Genomic DNA, 27516 nt, shown 5'->3' with positions numbered 1-27516 from the left:
TTTTCATTGGCCAATTTATTAAGTTTGTCTAACACGATTGGCTACTTCAAATGACCCTTCCGCAGCACGAGGAACTCGCCGGCGCTGGTTTTTAAATGCACCCGAAGGGCGCGTAGTTGTATGCTGGCTATCGGATTCACCGGGCATCGCTGCGTTTAATAGGGGCTGATTTCGTCTAACAAATTGCGGCTATTTATTAGATAAATTCCACACTCCGGGTGAGGAAACCCATTCAGGTGTGCGCAACCTAGTCCAATTTTTTGCGGAAATGAGTCTTTCCGTGATTGGCATTTCCTGACACCTTTGTGATCCCCGTCCTCACGTGAGTAGAGAAAGGTAGTACTAGTCCCGGTTCATATTCAACTTAGGGCCGTGCAACTCAGCGAATTTGACGAGTGAAAGCAGCTGGATTCTTTCGTGGAGCTCCGAAGACAGCAATGACCGACTTCAGGCAGTCCTTCGCCCGGTGAGTTGTATTACGCCGTGGGGGGTGATGTGCGGTCTATTTCTTGGAAGTGCCGATGCGCTTGACAATCACTGGTTGCATCAAGGTTCGAATGGTGCATAATTTAACTGCTTTTACGCACCTCATATTACACGGCACTGATACGCGCGTGAATATAGTTGAGGAAATTACAAGCGCGATTTTGCGACATCAAGGGGCCGCGCCGGCAGATTTGAAAATAAATGAATAAAACTATGCAAACTTCGTTTGGAGCTCCCTAGAGGAGCCATAGAGCGAAGAAACCAAGTGGCCGGAAAGCGCGACTTCCCGGATGACATAGCTCAATTATGCGATATTGTTGGGAAACGGTCGATATTTCCGGAGGTCTCAGATCGCAGTTCCACTGGTCGTGTACTTCCAAACCAGTCTCTGCACTTCGGCCTGGGCCACATCCGGGGAACAACGCAACGTAAAGAAAAGAAAAAGGTCACCAAGAAACTGGTAGAATGTATTTGCTCGGAAGATGTAAACATCCACACCTTACGTTCAAGGATAACGGAGTCTTATTCAGTATAACCAAAGATTTGTTCCACTAACTCAAGAAAGCTTTTAATTTCACATTCTAGTTAATTAATGAAGCGGAACTTAATTGCTAGCACTTAAAGGTGCTTAAACTTTATCTGACCCGTGTTTGCCCTGCCCACTCCTTCCGGCGTCCCGTCCATCAAAATTTACTCCCATTGCAAGCAATTGATAAAGTTCAGACGCGTACGGCAGAATCTTATGTTCGCACATGCCCCAAACCAAATGGTCACCGCCCCCGGAAGCCCCCAGCTTCCGTCGCGCGATTCTCGACCGAACATTAGGCGCCCTGTGCGAGGATAAGCTCTTCCAAATGCAGCATCAGCAGACTGTCCATTTCTTCATGCCTTCTTACTAGCAAATTTTGAACTCGTGTTCCTCGCAGACCAAAGGAAAGCTGGGCTGCAAGACAGTAGCAACGAGCTTTTTAGATGAAGCTGGCCCTGCATAGTTTCGAAGGGGCCGGGCAGCGCGGATGTGGCCCATCAGTTGAGAAGCCTGGAAACAAAAACGAAGAACCACTCAGCCAGTAGAAGGGATGGTTAGCGGCAACAGGAAGTGCTAAACCACGGCAGGGCACTGGAGAAATGAGTGGCCATTCATGTCACATTCTTTTGTGTTCTATTATTCTGAAAAAATTTAAACTGGGTTGAACGGGCTACTTTCAGCTGTAATTTTTTGCACCAGGAAAAAATTGTTTGAAAAGTTGATTGATGATTGATTGTAGGGTTTAACACGCCGGCGCAACGCAGGCGATGAGGCACGCCGTAGTGGAGGGCTCCAGATTAATTTTGACCACCTGGGGATCGTTAACGTGCGCCGAAATCTCGTACACACGGGTGTTTTTGCTTTTCGCCTCCATCAGAAAAGCGGCTGCCGCGGCCGGGAATCGAACCCCCGACTTCGTGCTCAGCAGCGCAACGCCTTAGCCACTGAGCCACCGCGGCGTGTTGTTTGAAAAGTCTGTACATAAAATGCATGAACGCAGATGGTTGCACCACGTAGTTATTAATGAGACAAAAACTTTGTACATGCATGGTTCGTTACTCGGAATGTTTATTCCTGTGGTTAAGTTAAGCATTGCTGCATTGAGCATGACGTCGTACACTTGATACCTGCGACGCTTTGGCGGTTTCAGCACACTTTGAACATCCTCAGGTGGTTTAGATTAATCCGCAGCCCTCCACCATCACGGCATGCCAGCTTATAGCAGCTTTGGCGCATAAGGCAGCAGTGAAAAATAAATGAAAATGCGACAGCAGTCAGCAGTGCGGGAAGCAATGGTGGGGTTGAAAAGAAACCGCACTTCATGGCAAGCGGTAATTTTTGTGTGTGTACGCTGCAAGGAACAAAGATCACTGAATCAAAGAAGTAATGCACAGTATTGACAATACTGCTGCTCAGTTATGGGATTACAATCCATGAGGAATAAAAAGAAGTGGGAAAGCCGGTCTAGCAAGTTTTGCTACTCTTAAGTTTTCTGGCTTCACATCCGTGCAAGAAAAACTTGTCTGCCGTCTTGTGCATACTTGTCAGCGCACTGATACGTAGTCCCCGTGAGACTTCTTTGCCACTCAAAGAATAACATAGCAGCCACATCTTGTATTCTGGACGCAAGGATTTGGTGGGGAAACTTGCCGGACATCCGCTAATGCTGCGCTGATGGTGTCTGCTATCCTTGATTGCGTCTTTTTGGCTACAGCAGTGTAACATTTGGTTTCCCTTTTTGTGCAAAACGCGGGGTGTCTACCAACCTGGAAAACAGGGAATTCTCAGGGATATTGAATAGTCTGGAAAAACTCGGGGGAAAAACTCATGGAATTTGTGCTTTTATCAAAGAAAATTAGCTGTAGTTTATAAAAGAAGGAAAATTCTCGGTAATGCTGGCTCAAGTAACAGCAATTCAAAAGTGGACAGCCCTCTGGAGCTGTTGCTGATGGCGCCGCCTGAAGTCACTGGTAGTTTCATACAGCTTGCAAGTCACCCCCAACCCCCTGTACGCTCCCCTTGTGTTCTGCCGTGTTTCCCAGACTCCTGAAAGTCAGAAGAAAACGTTGTCCGCCGCGATAGCTTGTTGTGGCAGCGTAAGGGAGTCTACAGGGGCAGGCGATTTCAATCCTATGCTGGAACACCTGGCACCATCTACTGTGGTCTCTACTTAGTGGACGCACATTGCGAATCTTTGAGTTGTGAATCTGGCATAATAATAAAAACACGCGTCTCTTAATTTTCAACTTTAAAAGTTCGCAGCTGTTTTCACAATACGTCTTAAGTATCGAATGTAAACGTACCTCGTTTTAAAAGTTACTTTTAACTGCAAGCCGGCACTGTATTCTGCTGCGTAGAAAAGCATGTTTTGGCTCCGCAGCTTTCGCTGCGCGTCAAAAGTACTTTTCGTGGAGTCACCATAGCGGGGTGTAGTAGAGGTGTTTCTGATTTCCAATTGGAATCCCAGATAAACTCTTCCCGCTCATTCTGCGCAGCGCTTTGCTGCTAGAAGTATGGTGGTGTTTCAGGACACCTAACGTGACGGTGTTTACGATGAAGGTGTCCCTCATCCAAACTAAAATTTATTAGCTCTTTGGAGCAGTGAAATACAGCACTGAGGCATTGAGTGCGAGCTGAGAACATGGGAGTACGGTTTTACCATTTTTTTTTTTTTCAATATTTCTTTCTCTGTGAATTTTACCACCACTCTGTTATGTTTTCTTTTTGAATGAAATAAAAGTTACTGGTTAGCGTTAAAACCTTATCATGTCATATTTTATTTTGTAAGGTGCGTTTTAGAGGGTGACAGCAACTGGTGAAGTGGTGTCAGTCCGTGTTGACGTAAAACAGTTGTGTCACTCGGGGAATTTATCAAACAGGCTCGCCGAAAACCTGGAAAACTCTGGGAATTTGAAAAAGTCAACTTGGTAGACACCCTGAAAACGAGATGCAGCAAAGTCCCGTTAAGACAAACTCGAAGGGACCGTAAAATTTGTTCGTATTATCAGAAATTCGTCTTTAGTGGGCAGTTTTTGCATTGTGCAAAGAGAAAAAGTGCTGTTCATCGTGACCATTAAATTCGTTTTAGCCAAGTTCATATTAGCAAGAGTCTACTGTAGTTTGGCGTATAGAGTGGTAAAAATATCTCTGGTTGTGGAATAGCAGTAATCAAAGTTTGTGCCACTGTGACCGCAACACGTGATTTGTGCCAGTTAAGCCTAACCACGTGACACCAAGCCAGATATTTTCTTCTGGATTGTAATGGATTGAAAATTGTCTATTTCACGGCTGATTTTTGTTTACCTCCAGCGGTGCAAGCGAGTTGGACTCTCCAGTGAGCAGCCGAAGCCATGCCAAGACGCTCCAATCCACACCTGGAAGAGGTCGCAGTGGCATGGGCGACAGCACCGGCAACCCATTCGATGTAGAGCCTGAGCAGCTTACGCAGCCGTCTTTTTCCCCCTCCGTGTTCGTCTCGCGGAGCCGGCGTACTCCCGGATCGGTGGGTAAATCTGTTGACCCCTGGGAGCGGTGCTGGTAACCTTTCAACTCTCCTCCACAGCAAACCTGGCCGGTCCAAAGTACACATGTGCACTCGAGGGAATTTAATCAAAATTGAATGTTTTGAAGTACTGCTTGTATTGACCAGCGTGAACATTGCCCTTTTTGTATTGACCAGCGTGAACATTGCCACGAAAACCTCTTTGTACGCAAAGTTAAGTTAATGATTGTATTGAACTATTTTCATGATCCCCTTCAAATTCGATGCATACAGGCCTGACTGTACTTTTCTAAAGATAGCGGATGTTTTGCTTGCGTGGGTTGCAGGAGAGTTAAATCGTTACGTTTGGAAAATTTGCTTGTATGGTCCGACTTTGGTTCTTCACGTTCATTCTCATTGCGAATTGTTTTTTTATGCTTGTGTGAGAGAAAAAAAATCTATTTTAATTTTTTTTTAGGATTAGAAGAACAGCGAGCTGAGTTAGTTGATTTGAGTTCATGAGAAAAACTGCACCCACAAAATAAACACTTTAGAAGAAAAAAAAAAGAGATGGCACGAGTGCAAGCTATAAACTAACTTTGGCATTTGGATGGTCCGTAAGCCACTTCGGTGGAATATTCAAAAAGAATGCTGTTTTGCAGCAAATTAGTTCAGTTTTGTGGCATTAATTTGCGAGGTGGTGTTCTCCGTAGCCCTGGGGGGAGGGGGGGGGGGGGAGTTGTAAGGTAACAGGGTAATGCTGTGGAGATAATTAGGATAATGTGACGCTACTAGCCTGGATGCAATGAGGAAGTCGGGGCATCTAACATTGCTAGTAGCATGAAACACGAAAACCTGGATGAACGTTGCTTTTGATACTGGATTTTTCTGATTGGCGAAAAAAGGTAGACATTCTACGTGTATCAAACATAAGAAAGGCTGCACAGCCATACAGAAAAGTGGTCTCATTATCACGTAGCAAATTTCTGGCTGACTGACACATGAATACTCTCTTTTGCTGATGTGGTAGGTTTTGACGATTCCATTAGTTGTACTTGCTTATGTTTATACATTGCTGTATTTTACAACCACCGTTTCATCAAGTCTTGGCATCCACGCCCTACCACGTGCTGTCCAAGTAGTGTGCGGCAGCCAAACTTGGTGCAACAACGGCTGTTAAGAAGCTTAAAGGGCCGTGCAGACAAAACACTAGTTTGGTTCATTCGAAAGATAGCATCGTTAGAATCATGCTGGCACCATTCTTAACGTAAAATTCGCTCAAACAACCTATAAAATTTGGAAAAAAAGGAATGGCCATGCGACCCACTAGCTCATTCCCCGCAACAGAACCTATGATGTCATACACACCGGCTCCGCGATTGGCTGAGGCCGGCAAAAGCAAGCACAAATTAGGCAGAGCTTACAAGCTTGCTGAGCGAGCTGTTTGCGCTTAAATTTAGGGCACATTCTTTTTGTAGCAGTAAGAATGGTGGGACAAACAGTGGAAGTTACGCACAAACACGTAAACATGGAAGTACCGATGTGCACTGCTGTTGGTACTGCGTGCACTATGCTTGTTTTAGCTGCACAGCACTGCGGCTCTTTGGGGTTTTTGCAGACGACACTGGCCGATCGGCGTAAGCGATGGTGTGTCTTACGGGACTGTATTTGTTGAGCAAGCACCATGTTTCCCGAAACGATTTTCTCCCTGAACAAAAACAAGCCAAGAACAAAATACGCTCAAAAACAAAGCAAAGGCAGAAAACGGCCCGCCGTGGTATGGTGGCACCATCTTGGTGAACTAATGGTAACAAGTCTCCGTTTCACACAAAGTTTAGCTTGAGGACCCGTTCTTATGATGTTATTGCAGATGTCGTTAAAAAAACACACGGTTTGGCGGGGGAATCAAAATTTAAAATTGAACTTAAATTGATTAATTTTGCAATGAATAAAGCATCATTTGCTTCTGGACAAGCACTGGGGGCACCATAAAACACGAAATCATTCGAATAAAACAAACTTGTATTTTGTCTGCATGGTCCCTTTGAGCAATGTACTGTGCGAAATTGTCTAAGCCTACTGCATTAGGGAAAGGGGCATGAGAGCCTGCAATGCTGTTTAGTATTTTATTTATTTTTTAATTTGTTGGTACCCTCAGGGTAGACATTACAAATGATAGTGGGTTTGAAAACAAAAAGGTTTTCAAGCGAAGCTGTCTCACTGATGCCTCATGGGGGGCATCGTTCGGCCGAGTAAAATGCACTGCAGAAAAGCCAGCTTTCTCCGGCAATGACGATGACCATGAAAGTGCCTCAAGTAAAAAATGCTTCTCGTGGTCGGAATCAAACCTGGGTCCATTATGAAGCCGACGTCTATTTGATTGCGCCATTTCGACATGATCGAAGCAGCTTTGTGTTGTAACCATCTTTCTCTTTTAAGAAAGGGGCTTGGGTCTTATTTTAAAAATTTTTGCACAGCACTGCAAGCCATCGTTCGCAGGGCCCTCCACGATGTGAACAAAAGCTCCAGTGCACCTTTCCCGACCTGGTTTCCCTGTTTGCGTGCAGGGTCGTTCGTTCCGGTGGTCCATTGAGCAAATGGCGGATCTGTGGCCAGCCAATATTGACGAACACGAGCCCAGCCTCGCACAGCCTGCAAGGTACCCCCATCTCCGTCTTTGCTGCCCTCGCTTCAAATGCCAGACCGTGCAGGCACCCCTGCCATGCTGAAGCAGAGGGACACCTGGGGGGGACAGCAAGAACTGCACTCAGCTAAGCATTCCTTTTCAAGCTAGAAAACCGTAAATTAGGTACTGTTCCCTTATGCTTCCAGGGTTTTTCTTTCATGACGAACGGCAGCAGCCGCAAGAGCTTGAGCTCTAGTGCTTTGGCTTTCTGCCGACAGATGGCAGGCCGGTTCACTTGGATGTGTTTTTGATACATGGGGGGCCTCTGGGGAGTCTGAGAAATAGTGTCGATTAGCTGTGTCTCCACTATCTTCCTGTGTGCATGTGCTTTAGCATTATGCGGGTACGTGTTTCTGATGGTGGAACACCAAACAAGGTTTCGTTCAGAGTGGCATTCATAGCTGAAAGTCGTCATCAAGGCTTGATGCATCACCTAAGAACCTTGTTTAGCAAACTGGACGGTTGCTACAGATTTGGTTAAATTGGAACTTGTTTTTCATGAAAATTAATCCGTATGATTGTGTAGCAGCGGGGGAAAGGAGTAGCTCTTGATAAAGATAGCATTTTTTCCAACCAAGTTTTAATGGAATTACATGTTGGGTGATGTGACAAGGCAAGAGAGATCTTCACTGGAGCGATTACTTTTTCTTTTTAATGCATGTGCTATCTTATGCTTCCATATTATCTTTTAATGAAGAATGCAGCCTATAGGCCTTTTCTTTCTTGTTTTGTCATCTCCTTAGTTGTTGTGGACTGGAGTGCCGTAATCTTCACAGACTAACTTCTAACTTTTCACGGCCTGTGCAATACATCATAACATGTGATCGAGGTCACATATGCGTAAATTTATGCGTGTGTTTTTTGTGTCCCCATGCACATGTAGCTCCACAAGTAGGGTAACTGTTAATGTCGCAAATGTCCTGAAAGTGCAACTAGAGTTTGTAGCGAAAGTATTCTTTTTCTGTCATGACTGGCACAGAGCCTTAGATTAGGCTGACCAAGTTGCCAGGGCTGTGACCAAATCGGACCCTGTGGCCACTTGCCTGCCCAGACTGAAACCTGCAGGATGCACTGCTCTGTGGTTTTGTCGCAATTGACATTTAACGATTTAGACATTGTTATGTCAGCAAACGGCCTTACATTAGCAAAAACTAAATGAAGGCTGCCATTGTGAACAAGTGGTTTAGATTAGCATGCATTGGAATACTTGCCCAGGCTTGTGAATGCTTTTGAAGCCTGCTCAACCTCATCGGTTGGGTGTTTTTTTTTTTAGTGAACAGATCTTAGCCCTTTGCAGTCCGGAACTTTTGCCCACCTTCCGGCCGTTCCGATCCGCAACTATTTTGCCAGTTTCTGGCTTCATGAAGAAAAACGCAAGACTGTGCGAGAAAAACTCGCAGGATATTTATTTTTTCTCTCGCATTCTGCTTGCAACTTCTTCACCGATATTTGAGCAGCGTGTGAAACCGCTCGAAGCATTCTCCTTGGTGCGGACCAGGGTTGTTACTGCAGCTTTTGCAGAACAACACAGTTTCCCTCCTGCCTCCTTTTGTTTTTCCATCGTTACAAACAGTACAGTCCACGCTGCTTCGGCCTGGGAGTGTGTCGATGAAATAGCTTGTCCCGTCCAGCCTCTCCTCGCACTCCATACTTGCAGACGGGCCCCGCTTTTTGGCTCGAGCCCATGGGCCACCCACCAGCTGTTGGATGAGGTTGCGGCAGTACTGCAGGTTTCACTGCTCTTTCTCGCCATGATTCTGCAGCTGTGTGCGCCTCTATATAAAACTATTGACGATGGAAACCTCCAGGTGCCAGGAAAAAAAGCTTTCGTCACCAGTTCATTGTCTTTCGACAAAATGCGTAGCTCACAGAGTAAGGATTCGCACGGTGCTGTCTCCACCGCCGCTGCGGTCTTCGTCACTCGCTTCTGTCTAATCACTGTCATCACTAACTGATAGAGGGGTGTAATTCTCGTCCTCACTGAAGTCATTATTGCTTTTGCTAAGTGTGCCACCGTAAAACGCCTGCGATAAGAAAGGAGCCATGCTTCTCAGTGAACAGCGCGGCTTACACGGAAGCGCTCTGGATTCCAGAAGTCCCGTGCTGAACATTGTGCTGCACCCTGGTGCAAAAAGAAGAAAACTTCAGCACACAAAGTCCACTTATCCCTCAATAGGTGGCGCATCATGCACACGAGGGATACGGGTGCATTGCTGTGAGAAAGACCGCAAAATTTAACCCTGAACACCCAAGCGTGGCGTATCGTGACAGCGGGCCGCTACAGCTGTGTTGTGTTTTCGGGCAGGGCCCAACAACAGACTGCGGAGGGTCAATTTAATGCGTTTGGAGGGCTGTGTGTTGAAGCCAATGCGAATAAGCTGAGTTTTTGAAGGTGGTAAGTTCTTGCTACGCATTTTTGTGCGTCGTCTCAAATAGTAGCTGCGTCTTCAAAAACTTGTGCTTCTTTTTTAGGTGAACTCATGCGAAGCCAGATTCAGTAAAATGTGCTGTTGGGCTAGTTGGTGCATTATGAATTACGAAAATTGCGCTAAATGGACAAACAGAGGAAGGAAGACAGACACTGTCTTCCTTCCTCTGTTTGTCCGTTTAGCGCAATTTTTGTAATTCATAAGCCAGATTCAGCTGTGATAATCGACAGCAATACGTGGGACCATTGTAACAACTGGTTTACTTTGCCAGTCGACGCATGACTGATTCGAATGGCAGTCTCCTTCCTGCATTGTTGCCCATTCCGGCTGTTGTCATAAAAGGGGGGGGACTGCTTACAAATAGGGCCATAAAAATATCCCCTTGTTTTTCAGCCACTTAGAACAGGCAGCGCTTGCAGTATTGTTTAATATCATTTTCTGTTTCACCTTTTGTCGTCAGTCTTTTCAAGCCCGAAGCAAAGCATTTATATTTCCAGTGTGTGCCCTAAACTTGCGCCAGCGCCATCTTTTCCGATGAGCGTGCCGATGCAACTGCAGGCCCGCGTGTGAAGCAGCGTCTTTCCCTGCCGTGCAGGAGTGACGCGCTGTACGAGGAGCAGTCCCAGCAGGCCATTGAGGTGTTCTTCTCGCGGCACGAGATCGTCCCCTCTCCCTGGGAGCCCCATGCCAGGCTGAGCATTCGACCCCCAGGTCAGCCACTCCCGACCGGCTGGCGTTCAGTGTAGAGGTGTCCCACTGTGTGAAAAAAGTGGTGTTGTGCTCCCGTACAGAAAATTTAAAGGAAAGGTAGAGAACCCTTACAGAAATGGAGGACTTTGTGCCAAAGTGCATTAGTTTTGACATAGGAAATGGATTAGTCTGAAAAAAAAATCACTGGGTACGTTGGAGTTCATACGGCAGTCTATGAACTACGTTCATCAAATGCGCAGCAGAGTCACGCTAGGTGCTGTTCAGGGGGATGGTGGAATACGGGAGCGAATGTGCCAGGCAGTGGCAGTTGAGAACAAGCGCAGGCATACATTAAGCATGTTCTGATGTGTTCAGCTCACTAGGTGGTAGTATTCAGGATTGTGTTTCACCTGCCAGGGGATTTCGTCAATCGCTTGGAATAATATCGAGTCACCTTTTTCATTTAGCAGCTCTTGAGTAAGTGAATTGTAGAAATAACTAGACAATCGCAGCATTTCTGCAATGTGTGACTGCAGGGAATTATTCAGTTACGGGATGTGTTTGCAAAAGGTTTTCAGGTAGTGAGTTCAGCAACCGGTTTTCAGAGTTGCACTGTGGGTGGTGATGACTGTTTGTTAGGACAGTTATAACAGGTAGTCGTTCGAGTGCACCGTTGGTGCTTATTAAACCGGCGATTCAGAGTAGTAAAATTAGCGGTTGTTTTATTATTAAGTTCCACACTCTGGGAAGTGCTGACTCATTGTACCAGGGCTGAGCCAGTCCTGTAAGAAATTCCTTGGGGCACAACACTTGAGTCTGCTTATGTTATTTGGAAGCAAAGGCCTGGTGATGCGCACCAATGACTTCTTACCTGCTACATTGTTTTTGAATCTCCCTCTTTGCTTTTGTTGCGTCTTTTGAGGCGGAATACCTTGGCAGGCTCTTTCACTGCAACGTCATGTTTTCATTTTTAAAGACGTTAGCCTTTCTTGGGCTACTTAAACACAGAAATTTTGGTTTGTCTGTCCGTCTGTCTGTCTGTGACTCGATTCAGCCACCCGGCCAAAGTAAAACAATGCCTGCGCAATAGTCTTATATAGTCACAGCTAAATCTACCCGCCTAAGTCCGGTGTAATGTTCATGCTTGTCAACATTGTTGAAGAAGAACAAGACATTATGCAAATATAAGACAACAAATTAATACAGAAGTGATATTTGCAGTGTTCCTTTATAAAAAATTATACATGCTTGACTTTGGCAAAACTAAATACTTTATCAACCGCAGAAAAAAAATTAACTTCGCTGTCGCCCTGCTGTCGCCCGCGCCCCTATAGCTTCTGGCGCCATTTTAAGAAATCAACCGGCAACAGTTACGAAAGGTTCCACTAGATAGGTTCCACGTTCTGCTTTCAACGCACGTGGAGTAGGGAAACGCGGTTCTCTAAACGTTGAAGTAGGACGCCTCGATTAACGCTCGTCTTCGCATACGGCAGCGTTGGCATCGAGATACCCGGTTTGGAGCAGTGGAACGCGGGAAATTTAAAATGATTTAAGCAAACCTTTGCCGCCTTTACCTTGGGATAAGCGCGACGCAAGAGGAAGAGGAACAACATGAGAGGTGAGCGGGAAAGCGAAGGGAGGCATTTACTTGGCAAAAGTCGATGAAGACTATCGTCTTTTGACGACATTTGCAACGAAAGGAGCAGATACATGGCCAATTTTTTTGTTTGCTTCCGTTTCTTTGTCTTCCGGCGCCAATTCATTCAACGAGACAACAGACAGCAGCACACACTGCAGCTTCCCCAGAACAACGTGCCGTCACGGGGCACGTTTGTTTCAACAGCAGCCAACAAAATGCGGGGATAACGGGGTTAACTCACTCAGCTCCGACTACGGATACCCGGGTTCACACACCATGCGAACTCAGGTGTGTTTTTTATTTACTCTTTACAGGGCGCCCATTTTCCGTACCAAACAGCAACGCTAATTTTTCGCAGAATAAGGCACTTAAAGGAGCCATGAAGAGAAAATACAACTTCGTGTAATTTGAAAGAACTAGGATTCAGTATCTCACGCAGCTCCATTACAGCCACAAAAGATGTTTTCTTAACGAAAAAAAGCAAGAAGTATTTAAAAACTTCCAAATTTCGCGCCACAGTGACGTGTTGAGCAAGAATGATGTCATACGGGCCAACAATAAAACATAATTTTCAGTGCGTTAACTGCACGTTAGCAGTCAAGTGATGCGGTCAAATGGAACTAGAGGCCCCATTACAGACGTCCAGTCATGTGCTGTCGCGACAGGTCAGTTAGACGGCTGCCAATCGCACAAACAAGGTTCCGTGACGTCGTAGAAAAGTTGCGGGAAATTGGCTAGGGGGTCGCGACTCCTTCACACGTTTTCTTCAATATCTCCGTTATGTGTTCAAAGATTGCGATGATGTTGGTGTCATTGTTATCGGGACTAAGCAGCCTTTCTAATAAACCCAACTTGCATTTTGTCTTCATGGCTCCTTTAAGGCTCTCGCCTTGATTAGAATGCCATCTCACAAGGATAGCTATCATTCACCGTGGCATGGAAGTGCACTAATAAGGGGGAAAAATATTTCCCTTTGTAGTCACGTAGTTATGCTGCTAGGTAACTCAGTCCGGATGACACTCTTTCGAAACTTCGCTTGGTTTTCTTCATCGTCAAAACTCGTCGCACTGTCTTTCTAGTGAAGAAATTCTAGGAAAAGAAGAAGCCGCTTGAGTGCTGTCGTGGCTGCAGTAGTGGCTTATCAGACATTTCGATGAAACTTCTCAGTAGAGCTGCTCTGTGACCGCAGCCCAAGAACAGTGCATGGGCCACAATGTGGCCAGTCTGGTCCAGAAAGCAAGGGGAAGCATGCGCTTTGCTAAGAGCTCTGCGTCCTCTCCTTGCAGGGATGAGCAACACACCGCAATCTCCGAGGGAGCCCGAGACATCCACAGGTGAGCCGTTCGGAACTGGCAACTGCAGCACGGTCGTCGCTGAATGAGCTTCAAGTTCAAGTCTATTTCACTTGTTTTTTGCAGAACAAAAGCGAGTACAAAAACAAAAAAGAGGTCCCGAAGTTGACAACTGTTGGGGCAACCTCATCACATAATGCAACTTTAATTGAAAAACACAGCTATACTCGGTTACAACTCAAGAACGGCACCACCTCATGTAGTGTATCACTCCGCCAAAGCGCCGGACCCATGACGTCAGTGCGCGTGCGTTTTGAAAGGGGTTTGCTATGAATGCGTGATATCGTCTGCCTTTTCTCACGCAGTTTGTTTGTCGTCAGTGGAGTCGTTTATAAGCATATTAAGTCCAGAAAATCACGGGAACGGCTCACGCCATGTTCAAAATATTCCCAGTAACGCCCTACTTGCGCCGCGCGGAGAAACATCCGGCTACGGTGATAAGGCACAGCGGCAACTTCCGGTGCCGTTCTTAAGTTGTCACCGAGTAAGCAGTTGAGCAGGTTTTTTGAACATGCCAAAACTCATTCAAGACAAGCAAAAACAAAACATGAAACTGAAGCCTTGCAGTGATTGTTTTCAGACATGACGTTGCCCTGGAAGGGCCACAGAACATGTTTGTTGTCTTATCGGCAGGTTGGTTCAGCAGAATAAGTCGCCTGCCTTTCTTTAATACATTCATCTAGGAACCTTGACTTGTTATCAGCCCTTGCTGAGCAGAATGTAATGTTGCAGCCTTTCTTTAAAAGTTTACCAGTGATTCAGCAACCAGCATATCTCTGCAGCATGAGTGAAAGTGTGTAGAAAATTTGAGGTGAATGTGCTTGAGTGCATAAAATTGAACCGAAAGGTGCAATATAAGTAGGTGGAAGCCTTTCTGGAGAACCCCTAGCCTGAAAGCGAAAATAGCTTTTTTAAGTCCTTTGGTCTGAGTTTGTGTCAGTCTGTCCAATTACAAAAATTATGAAATTTTTTTTGCACTGCATCAATGGGAGGTATTTGGAACACATTTTTTCGGACTAAAATTCTCCGAGGAAAGTGAATATATTTTGTTTTAGGAAGTTTACGGTTTTGTACAGGAAATGTCGGTGTTTGTTTGGGATATTGCATCAACGTGTTCACAATGCTGCTGAATGCTATTATTTTCAGCAGGAACATCGAAAAACTGTGCAAGAACTCTGTATTTTTATTCTGGACTGTTTTTTCTCACCTAAAACGTCTAATTGATAAAAGGAAAAAAAGATCACTGGTTTTCCTGCTACAACATGGACTTGTATCCACCACTTCACACCCACACATTGTTTTGCTCTTGCGGTAAAGCTAAGATTTCTTGCAGAAACGCAAATAATTCGCACAAATTTCACGAAATTTCACCAGTGGTTCAAAATTGAAAATCTTTGCCCCCGTCCTTCCTTTGAAAAGCTGGCTTCTCAGTTGTGCGTAGACAAAATCTGTTACACGCTTTCCTGGCGCCACCCTCACTTGGTATATTTTCCAGCAAATTTTGCGTGCTCTTGGTGTTGCAGATTACATTGTGCTGCCCCAGTGATAATTAAACCAAAAGTTAAAATCTTTGAGTAATGTTTTTAAGTAAACAAAGAATGGATAGTGTGGGTTCTTGCTTGTAGCTGTGGTCATTGCCTCAACTTTTATGTTGCACTCGAATGCAACGTTACCTCATAGGGGATACAATTCCACTGCCTACTTATCCATATTTTGCAGCACTGTTGGAATGACTGCAGAGTTGGTTGCTTGTTTTTAGCATTTACAGCATCTGAAATGTGCTCAGAGACACGACAGTGAAGCGTGGTGGCTGGCGAAGTTTTTGTCATGAACAGCATTTAAATGGCGGCATTTTTGAAACGGGGAGTTGAGTAAGACTTGCACTGGGGAAGCACTAGGGCAGGGAAGTGAATGAGAGAGATTGTGCCTGTGTATGCAGCGTGGAGCCAGACAACCCTGTCCATACCTCCAGATGCTGACCTCAGTGCACTGCTCGGTAAGTCTCTGCTGTGGTTTGCCTTGAGCAATTGGACCCACTGGACCATATGGGTTTGAACTGGTTCACTGCTGCTTATTAAGTATGAGTGATTTTTAAGTGTAAGTGACTCCATTCCTAGTTATGAAAAAGTGTGTGTTTACAAACCTACCACCCGCAATCTGGGGGCTATTTGCCCATAGTTTATTAACAATTACCCGCTTGACCATATGAGGTGTAATTGGTGTGTCACATAGCTTTGAACCCTAAGGGTAACTGGACATACTCGTAGTTATGAGAAGCTGTGTGTTTAGAATGCCGCTTGCACTTTGAGGACTATTCACCCGTAGTTATTGCTGTGTGTGCTTTGATGCAAAGCTGTGAGGCCTTTTTGAACTAGCTTTGCAGGGCCTGAGGTTTGGGATTTAGTTTCCTTGAAGTCTGCTTGTTTAACGTAAAACCTTGCTCCCATGGGAAGATGAAAGAGCCAGAGCACCCCAACGCCCCCCTACCATTACCTAGCTATTTTCAAAAAGTATGGCGCGAGTCTGTTGGAGGTAAGTTGATGTTATGTGCGCGTGACAGATCAATAAAGTACAACAAAATGAGTGTCACTTTTAATGGGCCGTGAAGACAAAATACAAGTTTGGTTCATTACAAAGACTGCCTTGCTATAATAGCAATGACACCAGCCACTTTCCGGCGATTTCTCAGTGATGTCGCAGAATTTTGTTTGTGTCAGGCCAGGCTAAGCCACCACCGAAAAACAGAATTGGGCGATTCTAGTGGGACCTCTAGTTCCGTTTTATCACATCACTTGCATGCAAACGTGCAGTTAGTGCTCTGATAATTATGTTTTTAGTGCTGACTTGTACTCTTGCATTTTTTTAGTTGGAGGAAACGTCTTCCATGGTTGTAATGGAACTGAGTGAGTTACCAAAGTCTAGTTCTTTCAAGTTGATTGAGGTTGTATTTTGTCTTTGTATGGCCCCTTTAACTGCTGGCTTTGTGATGCACACTTATATGCACACAAGCTGGGAGCAATGTAAACCTCAGGTTGACGTGTACTTGGGGGAAAGCAGTGAGGTTGTGAATGGTGCCAGCCCAATCATTTGGTACAGCTGTCTCTCCCTTTCGATGCTCTGTAAAGGGGAAAAAAAAAGAAAGAATGTGTCCGTCATATGAGCATTACCGTATTTGCACGATTGTAATGCGCCCCCAATTGTAACGCGCAGGTAAGCTTACTCATGAAAATCTGAAAAATAATAAACTATGAAAAATATTTTAAAAATAAATATTTGCAACAGCCGACTAAGTTATCCCCATTGAGGAATGCGTACGCCAAAAATTTACTCGCGTGATGTGACGGTTTGTCTTGAATTGGATTGAGTTGGATTTTGGGGGGAGTCACTGTCTATGGCCATGCCACTGGACGCTTTGAAGCCAATTTAAGTTTTGCGCCCGATTGTAACGCGCACACAAATTTGACAGCTACTAATATCGGAAAAAAGGTGCGCGTTAGAATTGTGCAAATACGGTATCTACAAGGGCCAAGTTTGGAGAAGGTCGAGGCAGGCAAGCAAGCCTCAGTGACCGGCCCGTTTGCGAATGCGTTCTGTGCTGAGCGGTCCTCCCTCCCTTGCAGGTGACTACTACACCTTCCATGGGCCCCAGGACAAACAGCAGGCGAGGCCAAATGCTGCCAACACCTCGCTCCGGCGCAAGCTCTTCTGCACTGCCGTCGAGGGAAGGGCGCGGACACCCGAGAGGTGCATACAGATGATTGTCTCTACTCTAGTGCCTCGTGCACACTACCTCTGCGGCTACCCTAGTTGCACGTAGCCAAAAACAGTGCAGTTTTTTTTTTTTTCCCCAGTAATTAAGGTTTGTTGGAGCAAACTTGTGCTCCTCCGCAATAAACGGTGCACAGGCGATCGTCGGCGAATGGCATGCTGTCATTTATCTCTCCACCTTGTTCTTTCTGCAGCTGTCGAATCGGATCGAAAACACTGGTGATCAAAGAACACTTCAGTCCAGTGATGACAGGGCGAAACAGTCTTCCCATCAAATAAGGAAGCGGTGCCACATATAAAAGGAAGGAAAGCGAACAGGTGTTTCTCTTTGAATGCAAATAAGAGAGCCGGGCATAGCCAGACACTGCAGACAAAACACACAAGTTAACAAAACATACGGTGTGGTTTGTGGCAATATATACAGTAGGACCTCGTTCATACGTTTTCGAAAAAAAAAAACACGAAAAATAAACGTAATACCCGGGAAAAAGTACAATCCGAATCCAGTAAAAACTGAGGCTGACAAGCCCGTTTGAGGTGGAAGGGAAAAAAAATATATTTATGTCTTGCGAAATTTTTGCTCCTCCAGTTCCCCCTCCTCCAGCGCCTCCTCCAGTTCCCTGTAACGGGCTCCACAGGCTTGCTTTGTTGTGCCTCCGAATACTAAGGCGTTCGTCTCGACCTGTTGCCACTTTGAAAGGCTTTGGTAGACGCTGTGGACGGTGGCGGTCCGAGTTCATTCGTTGTGCCTATTTGCTTCCTCTTTGGGTTCCTGTCAACAACCGCTAGGATGTTCAGCTTCTCCCTAATCGACAACGGCTTGTGCTTTCTCGACGCCCCACTCGACTGCTTGCTACCGCTACTGGCGCAGCTTTCACGAATTGCGCACAACCATAGAACACTGCACTATCAAAGGCGCTACCAACCCTGGCGGCGATCGTACAAGTCGGAGAATTGCGCGATCGCTGCCAGGGGTCAGCAGTGCCTGTGATGAGAATGAGAATTTTTCGCTGCACAACGGATCATACGACTGCAGGTAGCTGCAATGCTGAACACTGCTGCTGAGTAATCATATTTTCTGGGAACGTATTAACCAGAGTGTATTAAGACTTTGCTGTGTGGAATTATTTTTGGTTTTCGCAATTGCGAGCATTGGAGCTGGGGAATTGTATGAACGGGGAACGTATCAGCGAGCTTCTACTGTACTGGAAGGACAACTGTCACTCGCCCACCGCAGGGGTTCAGTGGCTGGGGCATTGCACTGCTGAACCGAGGATGCGCGTAGACAAAAAAACGAAAACTCCTGTGGGTTGAGATTGTGGCACGTGTTTGAGGCTTGCGTGTGGTCGGAATTAATTCGGAGCCCTCCAGCGAGACGTACCTCACAGCCCCGGTGTAGCTTCAGCGTATCCAGCCCAATTTGATTGTGAAACGAGTTGCTCGAGTACGGTGCCACCAATGAAGCCGCCACAACAGCTACTGTGTTCCATTCTTCCCTACTGGGCAAGGTTCGGCTAGCAGAGTGGCTTTTCGTTGCTTCTGATGACGGAAGAAACAGTGGGGCAACACTCTTTTTGCTCGTCTCGTATGAAGCTTTCGAAAGATCTTTGACAAATTAGTGGTTTAAAAGCGATCCTTTTGACATGGAGAAAACAACTTCAAGTGGCCTTAGCTACAGGCAACTTTGGGGTCTGTTCATAAGCCATGACGGTGGACGATTGAACCTGTCTTTGCGGTCTATGATGCCACACTCATTGAAGCGCGGCTTGCCTAGACACTAGTGCTTGATTTCTCTCTAAGTGTATACTAGTAAGGAACACCATGACTGTCAGCTACTGTGTGTAAGGAGATGCAAAGCACCCTTTTTGTAGCAGGATATGAGTGGTAGATTAATGCGAAATTTGGAAAGCCGCTCCTTTGTAGAACTTTTGCAGTAAGCAAAGTGCTCAGCTGTTTACTGTAGTAGTTCCAGAAAGTTCACTTGTCTCCACACTGTAGCGGGCAGTAGAAACCTGGTATGCTTTGGGTGCTTATGCAGTGTGGACTTCAATTCATGCCTTAATCTTCTGGGCCCAGGATGAAACAGACGTGATGCGGGGGTAGCCCTCTTTTGAACACTGGAATTTGAGTTCACTGGGTGCGGTTTTCTTGGAAATGTGTTGGAAAAGAATGGTCTAGCCTTTAAAGATGGGATGTGTGCAGTTGAGCCCGTGCAATGTTCTTCTTTATTTGCAGAGGGGAGAAGAAAAGTTTGGGAGCAAATGATGTTCATGTACTGTTACCATTTTGACATTCTCGAATCGTTTTGTGCGATTCATGCAGTGCTGGAGTGGGTTACTGGTCTCTGAAGAGGGATTTAACCCCTTCCGGTTCAGCATGTATCTTCCCATGCGGCTACCGCCCTGTCCATTCTCTTCAGCCGGCTGACATGTCATAAAATGCAACGTTTATCTCAGCACACATCCCCCTTGTTCTCGCGTTCTCATTTTTCTTCGATGCTTGTGTTTGACTTCCAGACTAGTGATGCTTTCTCTATTGCTGCCTACTCGCTAAAAACCAGCACTCACTGCTTGTTTTGTGGTCCATGTGGCCCTTCAGTGGGGCGAGTACATGTTTCTTCATGGGGTTGGGTCACCAGCATTTTGTGCTGTCCGTGCAGGCGGGACAGTGAGCAGCGGCTAAGCCTTTTCCTGGACGGTGCCACGGGCAGCTTGACTCCAATCCACGTGAGTCCCTTCACATTAGTTAGGCCGCCATTGCTTCTAAGCCACAGCCAAGCATCGCAGTTGCAGTGGCCTCTGCCGGCTGAGCGGTCAACAGAACAGGCATCAACAAGGAAAACTGTATGGGGCGACTTACCATATTTATTCAATTGTAAGGCGGTTGCGATTATAAAGCAACAATGCAGTTTGGAAAGCCAGAAAAGAAAAAAAAAAGTATATTCCTGCCAACATAATGATATAGACACGAAGGAAGGGAGGCAGTTGAATTCTTTACCTTTCAGCGAAGCAGGCACCAAGTAACCGTGAACTATCTGTGCACAAAGATATTTATTGCGAGCAAGATGACATAGAAACTCTGAAACTGTCGTCCTTTTCTTATCACTTGCCCACTCCAAGAGCTCAGCATCCTCGATGCCGTCCAGTGCATTAGAAATGCAGCACTTTCAGAACGATGCCATCGCCGTGGCTTCGGAGATCACTGCCCAAATGTCAGCCACCCACTCGGAAAGCATAGACGGGGACGCCCTCTTTAGAAGCACTGAGAAAGACAATCTTGCAATGCGGATTCCAACAAAAAAATGCAAAATGTATCCTCGACTTTCTTACAAGCTACTGGCTTGAAGTGGCTACTGCAAGCTCAGCTTGTTGGCATGGTCGAAGGTGTCTGCTGCCATGGCGTCTGCTTTATCGTGAGTTGTTCAATGCTTCTACAGTTGCTGAATCTCGAATCTGCAGCCTGCGTTTGTGTAAAATTTTACACGTTTTATTCCAAAATAATTGTTACATTTTCAACGGTGTTGTCAGGCTCTTTTGAAAGCTTGGAAATGATTGAAAAGTGGAAACCGAAACTGTCACACCAAAATCACCATATTCTGTACTGAGCTTCGAATATAAGGCGGGGTACGGCTTTGAGACTACGGATTTTGGGGAAAAAAACCTCGCCTTATATTCAAATAAATACAGTATTTATGTGTGTCCCCCTATACCCGCCATTCTTTAGAACTTTATGAATATGCAGCTCGAGATCAACGTATTCAAATATTGTACGCCTTTTCTCGAAGGACCACGCACCAGTAGAATAGTTTGCCAGAAGAACTTGTCTCTGCACCATCCTCATTTTTCATTAAAAATTTGCACAATTTCTTGTTAAAATAATGCTGGCTGTACATTTTGAATATGTGCCATGTTTCTTCTTTTCTCTCTTTTTTTTTCCCTTTCTCGTGTAACATCTCCTGGTTGCGAGAATGGTGTTTTTAGATTCTTGACAGCGTAATCCATCGATACAGGTGTGTCCCTTTAACTTCTATGATCGAAGCAATTCAAAACCATGCTGCACGTTTCATCTCTCAAAAATACAGCCCTCATTGTAGTGTAACTCAAAGACTAATAACACTCTGCAACCCTTAGAAATACATCACTCCATTGCCATCGTTTGTTTACTTCACAAGTACGTAAACTTCCTCTCGAAGCTCCCGTATGCATGTCCAGTAGGTTAAACAATCCGCGGTGCACTCCCCCATGGTTCTTCATTAGATAATCCCCCATACCATGACGCCCAATTCCTTGCAGCGCTGGGCACTTTTTCCCTCGAGAGCTGTTTTGCAAAAGGGGTGTGGCCCGTAGTCTACAACTGGCGGTGGCGACCTCGAGCTGAACCATTAGTTCCTACATGCCCCTTGAAGGAAGAAGATTCACGAAGTGTTTATTCCTCCCTCCCTGCCTCTGGCCAGCCGGCCTTTGCTTTCCCAGTGAAGAACTTTACTGCTACGATCGTCGTTGTTTTGTGGAAGCCACTGTGTAAAGGTGTGCTTTTGTGGCGGGACAGTTGCCTTGGCCCTAATAACCGAGCGCCCCTGTGTCGTCCCCTGTTGCTGTGCTCCAGCGGGCGCTGTGTTCGAGCCCCATTGGCCCGACCCGGTGCAGCCAGGGTTCCAGCCCCGAGGGCGAAGGAGGCATGCAGCTGTCGCCCATCTGCCGCCATGCGAGGCCCATCGCTCGCTCCGGTGGGTCTCTTCCACCCCCCTGTGACTGTGACCCCCTGTGACTGCAAGCATGTGGCCGGATCTCATCGGGTCAAAGAAAATTTAAGGGGCATTGATGACAACTCTGGTTCATGACAAAAAACACTGCTTTGTATCGATGTATCAATCACAACTATAACCTTTTTTTTTTTTTTTGCAAAGTGACTTCGTAGCCATTTTCCGGTGACTCTTCGATGATGTCACAGACTCTTTTTTGAGTGATTGGCGGGGCTGCTGAACTAACCCATCGCTAAGGCACATGACTGGACAATCGTATGATCTCATCACGCGGATGCTAACGAGCTATTGACGCTCCGATAACTTCATTTTTCGCGCTGGCCCATATGACGTCACTATTGCCCGTAACACGTCACTGTGGCGGGAAATTCGAAAGGTTTGCAATACTTCTCGGATTAAAAAACCTCTTTCGTTGCTGGGATGCAGCTGGGTGAGGTACTGAAGCCCAGTTCTTTCAAATAAACAAAGTCGTATTTTCTCTTAATGGCCCCTTTAATTAAGCTGAAGTGATCCAAAATACTTCGAAAGTTCACATGTTGTGAAACGTTTTTTTTTATTATTTTTCATGTTTGCAGTTTATATTATCACTGGAATTTTTATATGCATTGAATACATTGTTAACGCATATTGTTAACGCGTATTGAAATGTTGTGCACTAATGCTCTTAAGTATTGCGCAGTAAACTTGCATTGTGTTGAAAAGCTTATATAGAGAATCCCTGATAAAACATTATATGGAGTCCTTCAAAATGTAATTTTTTGTCCTTGAAATTCCTTGAAAACCCTCGAATCTTTTTATTTTGAAGGGTGTTCGAACCATGAGTGGACTCTCGTTAAGGTAAGCTTGTTTGTGACAAACTCCATAGTTAAGACGGACGACAACGCTCTTGTCCTTGCACCGTGCACAATGCAAAAAAATGTCTGCTTGTGACGAATTTTTCATAATCCGAACACATGTTCACAGTCCCTTCGAGTGCGTCCTAACGGGAGTTTACCGCTATGAAAAGCATGTGTTTGTCCTGTGGTCCCCTCTCGGAATTTGCAACTGCCCTTGGAAGGGGCCCGCAAGAGATTTACCCGGGGTTGTATCTTCTTGACCCTGCAGACACGCCCCAGCAGAAGAACCTGAGGCTGCCCGACTCGCCCGTGTCTGCCGGTGAGTGCTCCCTCCAACGTGCTCCTTCTGCGGCTTGGGTGGGGTCCCGCACCCCCTCCTTGCGCCTCGCACTGCCTTGAGGTCCGCACGGGCCAACTTGAAACCCTGAGCATGTTCCTGCTGTGAGGTTCCCTTCTCTTGTGGGTACAAGCCCTGTACTTCCTGTGTGCATCCAGCACCACGTACTGCGTTGCTTGGGAAACTCTTTCCATTCTTTGACCCAGTGCTAAGAAGGCTCCGCCATTCTGCCTCAGTGGCCTAGGGGTAGGTTTTGGAACTCAAAGCATTGGGTTTGAGCCCTAGCACTGCCAGTATTTTTTTCAAGGCCTGTTGGTTTTTTTATCCTAAAGTTTTTTCTTTGCTCAATTCTGCGCAACCAACCACGGCGAATAGATTGTGTTTGGATTTGGTCTTGGCCAAGAATGTAGCGAAAATGGTCATGGGACCAAATCACGGTCTACCACAGCAACCACATAGCCATTGTCACTGCATCCAGCAGCTTCTCTTGTCCGAGGAGCTCGGCGACTGCGGGCCAAGCAACTACTATGGCGAAAGACACCCCACGCCACGGACGACACACTGCTGCATGAGCTTTTCCTTCAGTGCCTACCTTCGAATGGTTCTTGCCACTGCTGCAACCACGGACCTTCAGGTACTCGTTGCGCTGGCCTACAAAGTCATCGAGGTCGCTGCCCCTTTCCCCAAGTGGCCACGGTAACGTTGGCTAAGCCTGCACCTCCCCCCTGTGTCATCAACCCTGCTTCTGTGCAGAGGGAGTCTGAGTCCAGGCTCGGCAGCCTTGCACTCATCTGTCAAAGACAGTCTTGGCTGCAACATGCCACGATAGCTCGCCACACCGTTCCCATCAACGTTGCCACTGCGCCAAAGCCCAGACTGCCCACGCAGTGACTCCCCCAACCTTGGCATTTGCCACTGCCACCGGCGCTGTGGCACTGATGCCCACCACTGCCATCTGCCATGCTCCTGGAGGGAGAACAGCCTGGCCGACCACTACCGGTGACAAGCGATCTCAGCCCTACTGTGGAATGTTGCCTCTTTCACATTGCAGACCGCACCACGGGACAGAGGTGCCCAGGTTAGCGTTTTGCCCGCTACAAGCCCAGATCGTGCTGCCCGTGCCTTGTCGCATTTACATGTAGGGAACAGCACGCGCATACCCGTGTCTACAAGCAGTGCTCACTCGCACTGAACCTGGGGCTACGCCAAGTTTTCTCGTGGGTCTTTCTCGTCGCCGACATCCTCGCAAAAGCCAGGCTTCTTGTCGACCTGAAGCGGCAGCGACTAATAGATGCTACGACGTTCCTCTCAGTGCAAGGTGTGTATGTCGTGGCAGCTGCTAATGTAGCACCACCCTGCACTACAGTTGCTGATGAACTGTTCGCCATCTGGCTGCGTGACTTCTCAACCGTGACATCACCACCTGACTGGACCCAGCCTGTTCGTCACGTCTGGCATCACATTATCACCACTGGCCCTCCCGTTTTCTTTCGACCATCATGACTCGCACCTGACAAGTTCAAAGTTGCCCATGGAAAGTTCGAACATAAGATGGAGCAAGCATGATTCGTCCATCATCCAGTTATCACTCATCACCATTGCACATGGTGCCAAAGAAAACTGGTAACTGGGGCCTCTGCAGAGATTACCCGTCTTGGAACACCAAGACCGTTCCTGACCGCTTTTGCTGCCTAACCTCCAGGACTTGACCCCCACTCTGCACGGGGCCACAATGTTCTTTAAGATAGACTTAGTCCATGCATGTTGCCAGATCCCTGTCGCAGAAGAAGACATCACAGTCCCATTCAACCGGTTCGAATTTCTGCGCGTCACATTTGGACGCAGCACAAACATTCCAACGGTTCATTAGTGCCATAATGCAATGGCTGCCATTTGTCTACGCATACATTGATGACATTCGGGTGGCCAGCACATCCTGTGAAGGGCATCTAAAGCATTTTTGCCTTCTCTTTGAGCATCTCGCTGCTCATGGCACCATAATCAATGTCTCAAAGAGCCAGTTTGGTGCCACTTCTCTGGATTTTCTTGGTCATCGCTTGGATGCCAATATAGTGTTTTTGGCCACGAACTGCTAGCCATGTACCTCGCTGTTTGTTACTTGAAGCACCACCTCGAAGGACGCAAGTTTATGATCTTCAGCGATCACAAGGACTGCTGCAATGCTTTTTTTTGCGGTACCTTTCAGGCTTCACATCTGTTCTTCATGTCATGCAGAGGTAGACGCAAAAAGAACTATCATGATACATGCAGAAATGAATCTATATTCGGTGGAATCTATAGTATTCGGTTAAATGTCATGTGTAACAGATCTGTGAATGTAGTGGGGTGTAAGGAACACTGCACCTTTTCATTCAGGTGGTGTAACTGGGCTCAGGCGTTTTTGTCTTCACTTTGATTAGCGCTGATTTTGTGTAGCTTTTACGCCTGGGAACCAACATTTTTATTGTTCAGGTATCTATGCAGTGACTGGTCTTCCTAGCTTCCTCGCTAACTCCATCCCAATAACTGCATTGATCCTCATCCTTTTCAGCATCACCCTCCCCCAACCATTTCCCCTCTGGCTCTTCCCCCTCTGCTTCACACCTGATTTCTCCTATAGGTTGTATTCACTGGCGTGGCAAGCATGCGAGCAACCATGTGTGTGCACCGTCACTGTTTACATCGGGCTCCATGAGGTGGCAGCACTTGTCTGCGCTAAGCGCACAACTTGTGTTTGATGTTCCAAACTGTCCCCCACCAAGTAATGCCTGGACTACAATGTTAGGGCTATTAATAAAATAATAACGATGAAGTAAAGCGATTAAAAATAATTTCAAAACTTTTATGACACGAACCATATCTTGAGGTAAGCACGGAAGGTAATAGCAGCTTTGTAGCATGTTGCATTACCATGCTAGGCTTGTAATAAACAAGCAATGGGTATATATTTGTAGAAAAAAAAAACGGTCACTATACGCTGGTGAAACGTATTGTTTATCTATTAAATGCCATTTCCAATGTTCCTACCAAATTTCTTTGCTTTAGCCAGAAATCAGTCTTTTTCTTAGAGAAAGACAGTTAAAATGCGAAGCAGCCTGAGTCAAGGTCAAAGTCCAAAATCCAAACTGCTTCCATTGTGTTGGCATGGCGCATCTGGATAGACGTTGACTTCATAATCTGGGGGACCTCGTTTCATTTCAGAGCATGGGAAGCACTTTTTTCTTGCCCTCGCTTATCATCATCAAACCCATTGTGTTAAATTGGCTTTCCTGCGTTTGTGTGTTCGTGCAAAATTGAACGGCATTGATGGGGCTTAGCAAGCTTCAATACAAAACAAAAAAAATTGCATTGAAAGCCACCTCTCCCGTTCAGTAATGCACGGATACTTACTAAGTGCCCAGGAGACGTGTTGCTGCAACGTGGAGGTCTCGTTCATTTGCAGGTGACCGGACGGAAGAAGAGAGCCTGACGACCAGTGGAGGTGACGGGAGTGATGCATCGGTGCTGACGGCCCCCGACTGCTCGGAAGCGATGCTTGTCAGCCCCAATGCTTCCACCCACTCACCACTTTGACAAAGGCTTACCACACTAAAGGCCAAATGAACTGCCCAACGTGCTCCCTTCCTCATGGCCTGCTTTGACCGCTGCTCAAAGGTCAATCCGGTCGGATCTCCGTGGAAGGCGTTGATTAGTACTTTAGGAATGCCTTCTTTTTTTGTGCTTGCAAGGTGTTGATTGTTTTAGGAATTTCTTCTTTTTACTGGTGACGTTCGGTTTTAGGGCAGTAATTGCGCACAACTCTAGCAGGGCTGCGTCCATCGGTAATGAATGAAGCTCGCTTGTAGAAGACCCTCTCGCCACCAGTAGACTTTGCATCTATCAGAAAGGCAGACGGGTTTCGTCCTCGCCTCAGAAGTGAGCTAAAGTCACCAACTATTCCAATTTCCCATAAAGCAGGCATGCACCCCGAGCCTGTTGCCTTATGCATTACCCATGTTTGTGCTTACGATCGGTTCCTGCTGGTAATTTTTTATTGAGTTGCTGAAGCATACAGCAGTGCGAGTGCTGCACGGAATTAGTGCAGCATTGTGCACTGATAACTTTAATGAATGCAATGGGTGCACTACAGCAAATACAGGCCCTGGAATGCAAGTATGCGCTTTTCTAGTAAGAGGGCAGCGTGTAAGGAACACTGCCAAATGGGGTGGAAACTATTCTGCGGGACGGTAGTGTGGCGAGTGATGTTATGTGATGAGCCTGTTCTGGGGAGTCACAGGTAGTCGATCCCTTTTCCAGTTTCTTCCTTGAAGTTTTTCTTTTCTTTTATCCTTGACCTTGCTTTTTTAGCATGCTTTTAAAATTCGGCCCCTGCATTTCTCGATGCGTTGTGATGGCCTTTAGTCCTTTTGAGGGGAATGTGCTGAATTGTACATAGGTGCATTTTGTATTACGTTTTTATACCATGTGGTCTGCGTACAGTGCAGAGCGTATTTTAGTCTAAATAAAATGTGTGGAATGCCA

At 46.3% G+C, this 27516-nt stretch overlaps 1 protein-coding gene across 1 annotated transcript; it reads left to right on the top strand.

The window, feature by feature from the left end:
* Positions 1 to 81: 81 nt before the first annotated feature.
* Positions 82 to 27516, top strand: LOC144165995 (protein aurora borealis-like). The gene is made up of 11 exons (XM_077695664.1): positions 82 to 466; positions 4325 to 4517; positions 7064 to 7155; positions 10207 to 10322; positions 13227 to 13274; positions 15232 to 15288; positions 16913 to 17036; positions 19720 to 19786; positions 21666 to 21786; positions 22927 to 22977; positions 26438 to 27516. Exons 1-11 carry the CDS (start codon positions 438 to 440, stop codon positions 26566 to 26568), a joined length of 1029 nt encoding a protein of 342 aa, XP_077551790.1. The 5' UTR covers positions 82 to 437; the 3' UTR covers positions 26569 to 27516.

The sequence above is a fragment of the Haemaphysalis longicornis genome, unplaced genomic scaffold, assembly GCF_048455015.1.
Source record: "Haemaphysalis longicornis isolate Haplotype H1 unplaced genomic scaffold, Haemaphysalis longicornis Haplotype H1 scaffold_154, whole genome shotgun sequence".
NCBI classification, from domain to species: Eukaryota; Metazoa; Arthropoda; class Arachnida; order Ixodida; family Ixodidae; genus Haemaphysalis; species Haemaphysalis longicornis.
The sequence above is the reverse complement of the archived record's forward strand: the minus strand, read 5'-3'. Positions and strand labels throughout refer to the sequence as shown.